General features: G+C 45.8%; 1 protein-coding gene across 2 annotated transcripts in view; it reads left to right on the top strand.

Annotated features, from left to right (window-relative positions):
* GPC3 (glypican 3) overlaps positions 1 to 15159 on the top strand; it is a 457215-nt gene that overhangs the window by 386969 nt on the left and 55087 nt on the right. For both annotated transcript variants that reach the window (XM_024128233.2, XM_024128234.3), the window contains exon 7: positions 3924 to 4083. In XM_024128233.2, the coding sequence (XP_023984001.1) occupies positions 3924 to 4083 (160 nt within the window). The remainder of the gene's footprint in view (positions 1 to 3923; positions 4084 to 15159) is intronic.

The raw sequence follows: 15159 nt of genomic DNA, 5'->3' as shown, positions 1-15159 counted from the left end.
TTTAATGTTGTCCCAGAGGTCTCTGAGACTGTCCTCAGTTCTTTTCATTCTTTATTCTGCTCTGCAGTAGTTATCTCCACTATTTTATCTTCCAGGTCACTTATCCGTTCTTCTGCCTCAGTTATTCTGCTATTGATCCCTTCTAGAGTATTTTTAATTTCATTTATTGTGTTGTTCATCATTGCTTGTTTCCTGTTTACTTCTTCTAGGTCCTTGTTAAATGTTTCTTGCATTTTGTCTATTCTATTTGCACGATTTTGGATCATCTTTACTATCATTATTCTGAATTCTTTTTCTGGTGGACTGCCTATTTCCTCTTCATTTGTTAGTTCTGGTGCGTTTTTACCTTGCTCCTTCATCTGCTGTGTGTTTTTCTGTCTTCTCATTTTGCTTATCTTAACTGTGTTTGGGGTCTCCTTTTTGCAGGCTGCAGGTTCGTTGTTCCCGTTGTTTTTGGTGTCTTTCCCCGGTGGCTAAAGTTGGTTCAGTGGGTTGTGTAGGCTTCCTCTTGGAGGGGACTAGTGCCTGTGTTCTGGTGGATGAGACTGGATCTTGTCTTTCTGGTGTGTAGGTCCACGTCTGGTGGTGTGTTTTGGGGTGTCTGTGGCCTTATTATGATTTTAGGCAGCCTCTCTGCTAATGGGTGGGGTTGTGTTCCTGTCTTGCTAGTTGTTTGGCATAGGGTGTCCAGCACTGTAGCTTGCTGGTCATCAAGTGGAGCTGCATCTTGGCATGGTGATGGGCATCTCTGGGAGATTTTCGCCTTTTGATATTATGTGGAGCTGGGAGGTCTCTTGTGGACCAGTGTCCTGAACTTGGCTCTCCCACCTCAGAAGCACAGCCCTGATGCCTGGCTGGATCACCTAGAGCCTGTAGCTTAGAGACCTCTTTAAATGTCCTGAAGTTGGCTCTCCCACGTCAGAGGCACAGCCCTGACTCCTGGCTGGAGCACCAAGAGCCTTTCATCCACACGGCTCAGAATGAAAGGGAGAAAAAGTAGAAAGAAAGAAGGAAAGAGGATAAAATAAAATAAAATAAAGTAAGATAAAATAAAGTTATTAAAATAAAAAATAAAATAAAAAGTAATTATTAAGAAAAAAGTATTTTTTAAAAAGAAAAAGAAAAAAACAACGGACAGTCAGAACCCTAGGACAAATGGTGAAAGCAAAGCTACAGAGTCAAAATCTCACACAGAAGCACACACATACACACTCACAAAAAGAGGAAATGGGGAAGAAATAATATATCTTGCTCTCAAAGTCCACCTCCTCAATTTGGGATGATTCGTTGTCTATTCAGTTATTCCACAGGTGCAGGGTACATCAGGTTGACTGTGGAGCTTTAATCCGCTGCTCCCGAGGCTGCTGGGAGAGATTTCCCTTTCTCTTCTTTGTTCGCACAGCTCCCGGGGTTCAGCTTTGGACTTGGCCCCGTTTCTGCGTGTAGGTCTCCTGAGGACGTCTGTTCTTCGCTCAGACAGGACGGGGTTAAAGGAGCAGCTGATTCGGGGGCTCCGGCTCACTCAGGCCGGGGGGATGGAGGGGTGCGGATGTGGGGCGAGCCTGCGGCGGCAGAAGCCAGCGCGACGTTACACCAGCCCGAGGCGCGCCGTGCATTCTCCCGGGGAAGTTGTCCCTGGGTCACGGGACCCTGGCAGTGGCGGGCTGCACAGTCTCCCGGGAGGGGAGGTGTGGAGAGTGACCTGTGTTCGCACACAGGCTTCTTGGTGGCGGCAGCAGCAGCCTTAGCGGCTCATGCCCGTCTCTGGGGTCCGCGCTGATAGCCGTGGCTCGCGCCCGTCTCTGGAGCTCGTTTAGGCGGCGCTCTGAATCTTCTGTCCTCTCGCACCTGGAAACAATGGTCTCTTGCCTCTTCGGCAGCTCCAGAGTTTTTCCCGACTCCCTCCCAGCTAGCCGTGGCGCCCTAGCCCCTTCAGGCTGTGTTCACGCAACGAAACCCAGTCCTCTCTCTGCATCCGACCGAAGCGCAAGCCTCAGCTCCCAGCTCCCACCTGCCCCGGCGGGTGAGCAGACAAGCCTCTCGGGCTGGTGAGTGCCGGTCGGCACCGATCCTCCGGGCGGGAATCTCTCCGCTTTGCCCTCTGCACCCCGTGGCTGCGCTCTCCTCCGCGGCTCCGAAGCTTCCCGCCCCCGCCACCCCCAGTCCTTTTGTCTCTGTTTATTCTTTTTTCTTTTGCCCTACCCAGGTACGTGGGGGTATTTCTTGCCTTTTGGGGGGTCTGAGGTCTTCTCCCAGCGTTCAGTGTGTGTTCTGTAGGAGCAGTTCCACGTGTAGATGTATTTCTGACGTATCCGTGGGGAGGAAGGTGATCTCCGCGTCTTACTCTTCCGCCATCTTCCTCAACTCCAAAATTGCTATTTATGTTAACATATCATGGGGTTATTATTGTTATGTTTAAATTAGTTATTAAATATTTTTTTTAATTTCTCAGTTATAATTTCTAAGATGGTAATGACGATAGATATAACTATATAGAATCAAAAGTTCCCTGGGATTCCCACTAAGATTATAAAGGGGTCCTAAATTCTAAACTTTAGAGAAGTGCTGGTGTAGCTTATCCTAGCCTGTGTGTGTGTATTATACATTTAGCTGTGTGCGGTTGGGAGGAGGGGTAGAGAAGCACATGCCTTAGAGCAGCAGCGGGGGAGGTGCTGCTGGAATGGGAGATGGGAGGTGGCTTGGCTTCTCAGACAACATTAGAGGTCGTTGGCCAGGAACGAACCAGCTTTTAGTTGTGGACTTTTCTTTCTTTGCTTAAAAAGGAAAACCAACCTGCATTCACATTTCTGTATGATACGTAGCTTGTTGCAAGTAGATCATGGTGTAACAGCTAAATCACAGGTGGAGAGCATAAGAGTATATTTTGCAGTGACAATGAACACAGACAGTGGAAGCCACAGAAACCAAGATGTGCCTGTGTTATGTATGCAGCATTTTTTTTCTTCCAGATACCTCTTCTGCAATTGCAGAAATCTCACTTTCTGCATATCCAGCATCTTTTGTTGTCCATTATTTAAAAATGGAAGGTGGGAATGAGATTTAGAACTAAAAATGGATGATGGGGCAGAAGCTAGAGGAGGAATAGAGGATGTTGGAATACAGCCTTGGAGAGAGAGGGTGAGGAAAAGTAAAATTGCCCTCAGAGACCACTCATGCTTTGAGCTGGGCTTCTGAGTCAATGGAGAGACATTTGAGAGGCAGGAGTCACCATAAAATTAGAAAGGCATTGATTGTGTGACTGAAAACCCAGAAACTGAAGGAGAAAACAGACATGCCTCTTATTAGGCATATGGTCTACGATGAAGCAAAATGAATTTCAAAGCATCTTATTGAAATTGTGGAAGAAGGAGATATTTTTAAAGTTTTTCTAGTGGTCAGGGCATAATACGAAGCAATTAATTGTAAGTATTCATTTAAATGTGTATAAAATGTCACTGCTGTTCTCTTCATTTAGTGTGATGCGTTTGTTGCTTTAACTTAGTGAATGTAAATATAGTTAGAGAGGGCTTCCACAGACGTCTTCTCTGAACGTGGTGTTCTCTCAGCCTGTAAATACGCCCTGCCTATCATGTCTTAAGTTCCTCATCAGTGAATTCTCCTCCCGTGGAGGCGTTCAGGAACTTAAGACATGGGAACGTTCTGATACAAGAGACACTCTGGCTACTGGATGGTGGGAGTAGAGTGGAAGGGTGGAGAAACATGTCAAATGCTATGGAAGGGTCCAGAAGTATGCAACTCTAGAGAGTATAAGCAGTGTACGTCTATTTAAGTTTGAAAATGATTTTTAAAACCTTCTGTGTAACTCTTTTAACATTTTTTAACGCCTCCTGTTAATAACACGCTGTTTTAGCCCTGCCTGAGAAATATGAAGAGCTGCTACAATCCTGGTTGTTTTCTTTCAGCTCCTGAGGACCATGTCTGTGCCCAAGGGTAGAGTTTTGGATAAAAACCTTGATGAGGAAGGGCTTGAAAGTGGAGACTGCGGTGATGATGAAGATGAGTGTATCGGAGGCTCTGGTGATGGAATGATGAAAGTGAAGAACCAGCTCCGCTTCCTTGCAGGTAACTGACTAGTGCTGGCTCAAATCTGAGCTAAAATGGTGATGCTTAGGAATTAAAGACCAATTGAATCTGCTCTCTATAACTCCCCTAAAATCTCTGCAACACACAATGCCATCAATTCTTCAAGGAAAGACTACACTCTAGAAAATGAAGTTTTCAGGTAGCCTTTCTTTTCTTTTAAATCTCTGGACCTGGGTAGAGGATAACTTCCTGTTTCTCGTTGTCTAAAATGAACTGACCTAAATCAGTTGGCTCTGTTTCCTACTGGGGATGTCCTTGGTTCTTCTCAGTTATAAAAAGAGATGAAAAAAGAAATGCAATCTTGAGAGTCTGGTGAAAACCAATGATGGGGTAACTTTCAAAGGAAAAGACATTAGCTGACCCTCTCTTTTTAGAATGTCATATTTGGTTTTTTTTTCACAAGTAGTCTAACACTGATAGGCTATGACACATAACTGCACGGCTAGGTGAAAACAAATAGAAGAAAAATAGAGAGCTGATGCTGTCAAGAAGGCAAAACAACCACAACAAAAAATATTCCCTCACAAGTCACATTTGTATCGATTAGCCCAATTTACAAAATACTTTCATATGGATAGGTGTTCGTGTTTCCATTTTACAGATAAGAAAACTGGGGCTCAGAGAAGAAATGAGATTCATCTAAATGGCAGAGCTGGAAATCTAACTTGGGTCTTAAGACTTCCCTGCAAGCTCCTCTTTCTTTTTAGCCTCTTTCCTTTACTAGTTCTTTCTAATCCTACCTGAAACTGGGTCTCTCCTTAAGCCTCTATCTTTTCTCTCTTTTCCAGAGAAAGCACAGATCTTACCCATTTTGGCAGTTTCCTTTTTTTTCTTATGATTTCTGTAAGTTCTTTTTTTTTTTTTTTTCCTCCATTCTGGCAAAAAAAATGTGGTATGCGGGCCTCCCTCTGCTGTGGCCTCTCCCGTTGCGGAGGACAGGCTCCGGACGCACAGGCTCAGCGGCCATGGCTCACGGGCCCAGCCGCTCCGCGGCATGTGGGATCCTCCCAGACCGGGGCGCGAACCCGGTTCCCCTGCATCGGCAGGAGGACGCGCAACCACTGCGCCACCAGGGAAGCCCCTTAACAAACTTTTAAGTGTACAGTATTGTCAATAATATGCAGATTGTACGGCAGATCTCCAGAACTTTTTCATTTTGTATGACTGAAATTCTGTCCCCATTAAACACTAACTCCCCTTTCCCCCTCCCTCAAACCCTGGCACCATCCTTTTGCTTTCTGCATCTATGAGTTTGGCTACTTCATCTAAGTGGAATCATGTAGCCCTTCTGTGACTGGCTTATTTCACTTACCGTAATGTCCTCAAGGTTCATCCATGTTGTAGCGTATGACTACAGGATTTCCTTCTTTTTTAAGGCTGAATAATATTCCACTACATGTATGCACCATGATTTCTTTATCCATTTAGCCATCAATGGACATTTAGGTTGTTTCTACCTCTTGGCTGTTGTGGATAATGCTGCAGTGAGCATTCTTTAACTATTAAACCATTATGGGGATAATTCATAAAATCATTACCTCCAATCTTAACTGCTCTCCTGAGCTCCCATCCCACATCTCCAGCTGCTTACTAGTCATTTCTTCCTGGCTTTCCCACGATTACCCCCAGCTCTATGTGTCGGAAATCAAACGTATCAACAGACCATCCCAAACTGGCTCCTCCCTTAATATCCTTATTTTTCTAATGCCACGACCATTCTCCCAGTTGCTGAGGCTTAAAACTGAAGTCATCTTTGACTCTTCTCCCTTGCCCTTCATATACAGTTGGGCACCAAATCACTGTAGATGATCTGTAATTTTTTTTTCTGCTTATCTCACTGTTTCCTTTCTCTCCCCCTTTCACGCCCCTGCATATGCTGTTTCAATCACATCTCCAGTCTTCTAGGCTAAGACAGGAGTATTGAGAGCCTTAGGCTAGCAGATCAGAGAACAAAGAATCAGAGACCCAGGCAGAAGATTCCACCAAATTTATCTTGGACAGCTGCCAGGTTAATCTTTCTAAAGCATCTCCTGTCCCCATTGCCTGGAAGATAATGCTCAGACTCCTTAGCAGAGTTCTGAGGGCCTTCTGGTCTAGCCTAAAGTATCCTTTCAGCTTCAATTGCCACCAGTAGCCCCACAGGAACCCTGCACTTTGGCAAGAACAACCATACTCACGCGTGAGTAGACATACTGTTCTTACCTGTCTTCATAGCGTTGAGTAGACATACTGTTCTTATCTGTCTTCATAGCGTTGCCCACATTTATTTCTTTCTATATAGATACCCCTCTTTTATTTTTTCTTAAATTACACCCATCCCTAAAAGTACATTGCAGGTATGATGCAGTGAAAAAAAAAATAGGTTTAGGGGTAGAGTAAATTTGTATTTGAATTCTGGCTCTATTCCTTATGAGCTAGCAGGACCTGGGTCGGTTCTTAGCCTCTTATCTAAGTCTGCATTCCCTCATCCATCGTAGTGGGGATCATTACCCCAACTTCATAGGACTATTTCAGGATCAAATCGAGGGGGAAAGTTTGTAAGGCATCTGACCCATTATCTGGAACACACTAGGTGCTCCATAATTATTAGTTTCCTTCAATGAAGTCTTTCACAACCATCTCAGTCTACAGTTATCTCTGTCCTCTGAATTACTAAAACAAATTCTGCCAGTGCTTTCAAGAAATAGTCTGCAGTGGCTCCCAAGTTCCATTCCTAGGGCATAACATGATTGCTCAGAGCCTGGCATCCTATGAAAAGAATGTTGAATAAACATAATAAGTAAAAATAATAGAAGCTTATGTTTATTGGACACTTACCATGCTGCAAGCACTGTGCCAGGACTTTCCAGGCACTGCCTCATGTCATTTTCACAACATCACTATTATTATTCCCACTTTACAGATGAGAAAACTGATGCTGGAAGAGGTAGAGTAATTTGCTTAAGGTCATGCAGTGGCTAAGGTCGAGAGTTAGGATTCAGATTTCAGAGGCCACTCTTTGGACAAATCTGCTTTGCTACCCTCAAAAGCTTTTGGTCATCTAAAGGTTGCCCAGATGATTTAACAAACTCGTAACTGGTCTCTACGCTGATCCCTAGTACATACCACTGTTGACCTTTCTCCAAAAGTCCCTGCTTATCCCTTCTCTTGCTTTCCTGCCTATAAGCCACTTCCCTATCCATTTCAAAACACGATTCCACAGTTCCATGGCGACTTAACTTTTTAAAACAGTGTTTGGTCTGGGACCTTGTCAAGGGCCTTTTCAAAATCTGAATAGATTACCTCCACTGGTTTCCCTTTGTCCAAATGCACATTTATCCTCTCAATTCTAGTCAATTAGGCGTGATTACCCTAAGTGCTTTGTAAACTGTAAGACGCTACACAAATGGTGGTTAATTTAATTTACGGGGAAAATGATGCCTTACTCCCAATAGGTTACACTTGCCTCACATGTTCAGTGATCCTACCAGCCTGGAGTTCCTTGGGTCCCCTTTGAAATGCTTCTCATGGAGAGAAGACTCATTGGCAATCTGCCAGGCTCGTGGCACAATAGCTATTTGGAATAACAGGCTATACACTTCGGTCAGCTGTCACACAGTTTTACCCAAGATCTGGGTAGATGCCACCTGGTCCTGGTGATTCATCAACATCCACTTAGTCAGCTAGACTTGGAACACTGTGTGCGTTTACCGCCATCTCATTCAGAACATCCAAATTCCTTCCTCCGAAAGACAACTTGAAAATAAAAACCAAGGCTCAGAGTATGTTCAGGTTCTCTTCTATCTCCCTGTTGTCCCTCAGCAGTTGTTTTGTGCTCTAGCCAGCCAGGTCCTGTTGGCCGACTTCCCCGGCTCACTTCTTCCCATCTTTCGCTGCACTGGGTGAAGTACAAGTCACCGAGGTTCTATTCTTGGCTTTGCTTCTAAGTCCCATGTATCCCGGGGCAAAGCCCCTTCCTCTCTTTAGAAGTCAGTTTCTCCATTTGTAAAATGAAGAGGATGCCCAGACATCTCTCGCCAGCCATTCTCGTGCCAGCAGTCTGTGATTATGTTCATTTATTTGGCTTTAGTCCCTGGCAAGGTGCTTCCTGGAGTCTTTTGGGGACACCTTCTTCCGACCTTGCAGGTTCCCTGTTTTCTTCTCCTGAGCTATTTACACGTGAAAAGAGATCTCATTTTCCCTACTCTGGCTCCTTTGACTTTTCCAGTCAAAGTAGCCAGGCTTCTTACCAAGGCCCCTCAGCACACTTGTATGCCAGGGTGCTCATAAGAAATTCTGAGTAGTTTCGAGGCCTTCTGGGCTATATTCTTTTTTTTTTTTTTTTTTTTTTTTTTTTTGCGGTACGCGGGCCTCTCACTGTCGTGGCCTCTCCGGTTGCGGAGCACAGGCTCCGGACGCGCAGGCTCAGCGGCCACGGCTCACGGGCCCAGCCGCTCCGCGGCACGTGGGATCCTCCCGGACCGGGGCGCGAACCCGCGTCCCCTGCCTCGGCAGGCGGACTCGCCACCGCTGCGCCACCAGGGAAGCCCTGTATTCACTTTTAAAACTCTTCATCCTAAAGTTCCCCAAGTGCTCTCTTTTTCTGTAATTCTTATTTCTATGCTTAGAGTCTGACCCTTCTTTCTGATTGTTTAATTGCTGCTGAGGTGACCCTTAGACGATGTCTTCTTACCCACAGTTACAGCTTGACCTGTTCCTTTCACTTCTCAGAACGAGGCTAATACGCTTCCCTTTTGGTGGGTTATTTCCTTTCTCTCAGCCTGTTTCATAGGGTTGTGGCCATGCAAAAATAAATATAATATAATAAAATAATCCATGCAAAGCTATTGGAACAGTGCCCGGCACCTAGTGAACACTCATAAAATGCTATCTACTATTAAAGCAACTGGTCTGTTGCTGTTCCTGCCGACCTATGGGCGCTCCGAGAGCCGGCAGATACAGATTAGAATTAATCGCATTGGTTTTTTGTTTGTTTAAGACTCATAAAAGCAACTAAAACCAGGTAACCAACGTTCAGCAACACCCCCTTACGCTTTGCCATTCCAGGTGGGGTCCGTGGAGCAGCAGCATCTGTATCAGCTGGGAGCTTGTTAGAAATGCAGATCTCAGGCCCCACCTCAAGACCTAGTGAATCGTAAGGTCATGTTAACAAGCTCCCTAGGTGATTTGTTTACAGTCGTTACCACCTTCTGACTGAGCTCTTTTGGCCTTTAGGCTTAATCCTTGAAGCATCGAAGAAGCCACTAACCTGCCCCCACGGTGGGCTACGTATTCTAGGAAGTATAAAATAGGCCCAAGACCCGTCATCCCTGTGATAGATTAGGTCCCTTGGGTTCTGGTCATCCCTGTGATAGATTCGTACACTTGGGTTCTAGTTCTAGCGTATTTGCTAACAGTAGGACCTTGAGCAAGTTATATAGCCGCTCTGAGCCTCAGTTTCTCCAGCTGTAAAATGGGGATCATCATCCTTGTCTACCTCAGTGAGTTTTTGTGAAAGTCAAATGCGATAATGAGGGTGAAAGTGCTTTTGTAACCTGTGCAAAACTGTTGTTACTATTCCAAAGTCTCTGGAAGCTCTTCGGCTTTTTCAGCAACCTTAGTTCGGCACGTATTTTCGGCAAAGACTGAATTTAGCCCGTGAGTTATCAAACGCTTACCCCGAACACACGTGTTCGGACTCCCTTCCAAAGATAGATCATCCATGATGGACCTGGTGTGATAAGCTGACCGTTCTGTTGCCAGGTTGCCATCAGCATTGTTCCTAGTTTTTGGCCTTGTCAGAGCTCTTATTGTAAGCCGTTGGGGAAGCTGGCTACTCCCAGTGCTTTGGCTGGGGCTGATCCCTGAGAAGCTTTGCAAGCTCTGGCCATGTGTCCCTGGCCGAGACACGATGATTAAGCATCTGAAGCATGTGCCGCCTCTCTGCCAAGTCTCACCCACACAGGAACACACACACACGCCCTTGCGCACACCTGCGCACGTGCGCACACTCTTGTAGGCGCGCACACCTGCATGCCTACTGTTGGAAACACATTTTGAAATATACCCTCACAGAACAACTCCCGGCGAGAAGTACCTGTCTCAGAGACGTCTGTGTTACCACTCCCTCGCTCCTGTCCTCCCTGGGCCTCTTCTTGCTCCAGCTTGTGTTATGCTGTGGGTATAGCCAGAGCACGCTGGCGAGCCTAACATCTTTATGGCAACGAGTCAGAAAGCAAAGATATTCTTGTCTCAAGCTGGGCCAAAGAATGGATACTGCGAAAGCCTATTTCTTTGGCTGAGGAAAGCGGAAACAGACTAGAGAAGACAGAAACGCTCCTTGTTGCTGCCTGGGAATAAGAGGGGCTTCAGCTGGCTGGTGGCAGGCTGAGGGGGACAGTTCATGAAACACGTCTTGGGCTTAGGCCTTGAACCAATACTGGAACCAAATGGCTGTTTCTTGCCATATTAAACAAACGTTTCTTGTGGAAATGTTTGCCCGCAAGAAACTTTCGGTCTCTCCGTGTCAGTGTGAGGACTGAACAGAGAAAACGTGTCACTTGTTCCTTGTCTGGGAGTGAGGGTGAAGGTGAAATCCAGGTCTAGGTAGGCCCCTCTGGCCATGAAGCCTTCGCAGCTGTGGGCCCCAGGAGTCTCTGCACCCAGCATTCCCTCCCTACAGCTACTTTACAGTCTAGAGGCGAAAAAACAGTGACTCCCCAAAAACAGAGATTAGAAAATATTTTTTAAGCCAGTGACTTTTTTTTTTCTTTCTTTTTTTAGTGGATCAAATGTAACCTTATATTTCTGTTCCTAACACGCTCGTGCACATAGAAGAGAGGAAGGACACTTCAGTGGCTTAACTGTTCTTCTAAATTGTCAGATCAAACGCTCACAAATGTGGGCTGGTAGTCCCACGTTTTAATAAATTCACTAATGGGTTGGTTTGGTGAAAAGGGTGGCATCAGTGGAGGAACTCTCTGCAACATTTTCATGCTTTAGAACAAAACATATTGCCTGCTGAAGAATGAGTAGAAGATTTGTAGGAGAATGAAATGTCCTGGGGTTTTTTAATGGGAAAGTTATTGAGTCCTGTTCAGAGCTCAAAATACATGTGGATACAGTAATATATCTATTTATACTTCCCTGCTGGTAGCAAGTCCAGGAATAGAGTGCGGCAGTTTTCCCAAAATGTATTCTGTCCTACTTCCTTTGCACTCCTTGGAAACCCACCGTCAGGTCTTTGGCACTTATGCTGAAGGTTGTTTCCCACTAAGTAACCCATCTCCGAATTTCTCAGGCAAGATCTTGTAGTGACTCCCCCCACCCGTCTTTTCTGGGGATATCAGTCCCTCAAACATGTGACCTCAGCGTAAGGGGACCCTGTGTCATTCACACTGGGAGGTAGATCCCATCTGATGGGTGAACAGGATACGGTCCTACACTTGGGCCGCTGAAGCTTGAGACATAACAGGAAGGAAGGGCATTTCATCTACAGGGTCAAAGAGACTGAGTCTCAGTTCTGCTTCTGTGACTTCCGAGTGTTGGCCTTGGACAAAGTCACTCAACTCCTCTGAGCCTCGTATTCCTCATGTGCAAAAATAATGATAAAATATTTCCTGACCTGCCCACTTCATAAGTTGTTGAATGAAACACACATGATAATGGATATAAAAGTACTTTGTAAACTGTAAAGCAGTTACCCACTTAGAGTAATATTATTAATATTATTTGGTACCATTGGGTTATAAGTTAATTTTGTTCCCCCAAAGCCTGCAGCTAAAATTATAAATTCTCGACGTTCTGGCCAACAAATTTCATTATAATGTTCTCCCTCTTTTTCATCCCCAAGATGGCATTTTCAGTTACTCATTAACTTTTTAGCCCAGTGAGAAGGTATTTAAACAATGACAACTATGTCTGCTGAGTTGTGCAAATAGCCAGTCACAAAAGTAGTAGTCACCTACATCTTGAAAGAATCTCAGCTAGTTATGTTTTGTTTTCTTTTGTGTTAACGGGGCGGTGAGGGCAGGGGTGGACAACGAACGAGTTGGGGAGGGTCAAGAAAGGGGGCCCCTGATTCTTTCCATTCTCTCTTGCTCTTAGCCAGAAGCAATCTGCTCTCATGCCTTGATCTTTTCTTTTAGAGATCAAATGCCATAGGGAAGCTGAAGGAAGCAAAGCTCACTATAATAGCACTTTTCTCCCAGACACAGACCAGGTGGTCCTGGCTAATAGATTGACAAGACAGCCATTCCCACCTCACCCCAGAGCTTTGTGTAGTTCCCGTGGCTCACAAAGAGGGATTTAGATGCAAGCTTTCACAGTGATATCACCTGCCAGTTGAGTAAGTTTACCCAGAAAGGGGACATCCCCACGCCTTAGTGTTGACCAGGGAATTACTACAGGTAAGCTGGTGATAGATGAGAGTAAGGAAAGGTGAAATCTTTCTATAAAGTTACCATCACTTGAGGTGCTTTAGGGAGTTTGTTTCTTATTATTTGCAAGGACATACGCTGGGGTTCACTTTTGTAGGTCTACTGCCCTCTGATGCTCCCCGTCTGAGCCATTAGGCTATGAGGCTTTCATCAGGGGTGATGCTGTATAATGCTTATACTTGTTGATAGACCTTCCGCATAACTCTAAGAATTGGGCGAGCGTTAGGGATAGTGTGAGCAATTTGTGACCACTGTATTATATTTTGTAATCAGTTTTGAAATTAAAAGGCAACAGTTGACTGTACGAGTGTGGCTAAATGGTGCGATTGATTTTCCTCTGGATGAAGTCATGTCTGCCAGTTTAGCGACAGCCTCAACTAATTGCCGTAATCTAGTGTGGCTAGATTACGGAATAGGAGGGAGAGTTTCAGTACTCACTGGTGGAAAAGGAGAGGCAGATCCAGCAGGAAGGCGGCAAGCCCCAAGCCTCCGGCTGAGCTGCCACATAGAAGTGAAGGGATCTTCACTTCATCCCCAAGGGATCTGGGAGCACCAGCTTGTGTGCCCTCCAGTGGGAAGTGCTCCCCGCAAGAAGAGATGTCACAGCGGAAAGAGAGAAAGATGTGATGTCTAATTAAACCTGTGTGATGGCCCTGCGTTCCCCTGATGAACAGTGGCCTCTTGAGGGAGCCAAATCAGAGGAGCCCAGGGTAACAAGGAATCATGAGCCTGCAGAACAAGACAGAAGCTGAAAGCGTATGATACGCACAGTCCCTGTGGCTGCAGGTGGAGGTCAGATATGAAGCCAGGCTGAGGTCCTACTCTGAGAAGAGGAGGGACTCAGAGCCATCGGATGCCTTACAATCACTGACCTTCCACAGAACCCCTGAAACTACACAGATGCACACGCCCATGTGTGCACACATGTTATCAAGTCTTTTTCCAATTCAGACAAGGCTGTCTGTTCACTTTGTTAATATGGCAGAAAGAATAGAGGTACAGCCATCATCTCTTTCTCCCCCTTATTTGCCAAGGAGATTTCCAATTTGCTTTGGTAGGAATGAAGTTACTGGCAAGTTTTTGTTTTGTTAGTCTTTTTGAAAGGAAATCTTGTTATAAAGGCTGCCTACGTACACACCTGGGTGAGAGATGTTTAATGATCCATGGCACTTGTGGTTCTTCATGTTTCTAAATATACTTACTGATTTTTAAAATTTTGTGGGTTTTTTTGTTTTTTTACAATCCTAATGGGTCTGGGTGATGGTAAATAAACCTTTAACGATGAGAACGGGGGCTTCCCTGGTGGCGCAGTGGTTGAGCGTCCGCCTGCCGATGCAGGGGACGCGGGTTCGTGCCCCGGTCCGGGAGGATCCCACGTGCCGCGGAGCGGCTGGGCCCGTGAGCCGTGGCCGCTGAGCCTGCGCGTCCGGAGCCTGTGCTCCGCAACGGGAGAGGCCACAACAGTGAGAGGCCCGCGTACGGCAAAAAAAAAAAAAAAAAAAAAAGATGAGAACGGGACTACCAGCGCAGACAGAATCTCTTAATTTGTAGCTCATTGGTGGACTAAGCAGTAATATAATTACCAAGTAAATAAAAATGGAGTAGAGGCTACTCTACAAATTCTGGTGCCTGGGAATAGTCTATGTTAGAGCAGCGGGCAATCTCATTAGCACCTTCAGGATGGCTTTCAGTGTGAAGCGGTTTCCTTGATTAATGATGAGCTGCTCAGACTGTAGAAAGCGAGTCTTTGTCATCTTATACATACACTTATCAGCTCTCAGTCACCAACCTCTGCTTCCTTCTCCTGCCTTGCCCCACGACTGTCACTTAGTAGATGTTTGATAAATACTTCAGTTATCCATGTGCAATGTTTACTTGTCAGCATTTGCTTCCCTTTGCCTCCTATTTGGTAGCTTTCACCCTCACTGCTTCTTTCATTAGCTTCCTCAAAGTATCTTTCAACCTCTAACAGTGGAAATTGTGAGCAAAGAGACATGAGAGCCCTACTCCAGTCAACAGAGGGGTAGGGGCTCCTGTGAGGGGGAAGACACGCTGTGTGAGACATTGTGTGTCTGTAGCCTAGAGTGCATCCTGCAGAGAGTGAGCAGGATAGGGAAGAATCTGGAAACAGGGTCAGTGGAAGGACACTGGAAAAAAAGTCACAATGTTCAGCCTATACAAGAGGAGAATTAGGGAGAGGTGAATGTTGTCTTCTACTCTTTAGAGGTCTTGCACATGGAAGATGAGGGAAGATCTGGAACCAATACATGGAATTTTTTTTAATTTTTTAAATTTATTTATTTATTTATTTATGTTTGGCTGCGTTGGGTCTTCGTTGCTGCGCGCGGGCTCTCTCTAGTTGCGGCCAGCGGGGGCCACGGCTCGTTGCGGTGCTCGGGCTTCTCGTTGCTGTGGCCTCTCCCTCTGCAGAGCACGGGCTCTCGGCGCACAGGCTTCAGTAGGTGTGGCTCGCGGGCTCAGTAGTTGTGGCTCGTGGGCTCCAGAGCGCAGGCTCGGTAACTGTGGCGCATGGGCCCAGCTGCTCCGTGGCATGTGGGATCTTCCCGGACCAGGGCTCGAACCCATGTCCCCTGCATTGGCAGGCAGACTCTTTTTTTTTTTTTTTTTAACATCTTTA

Source organism: Physeter macrocephalus, chromosome 21, assembly GCF_002837175.3.
Source record: "Physeter macrocephalus isolate SW-GA chromosome 21, ASM283717v5, whole genome shotgun sequence".
Classification (NCBI taxonomy): domain Eukaryota; kingdom Metazoa; phylum Chordata; class Mammalia; order Artiodactyla; family Physeteridae; genus Physeter; species Physeter macrocephalus.
The sequence above is the reverse complement of the archived record's forward strand: the minus strand, read 5'-3'. Positions and strand labels throughout refer to the sequence as shown.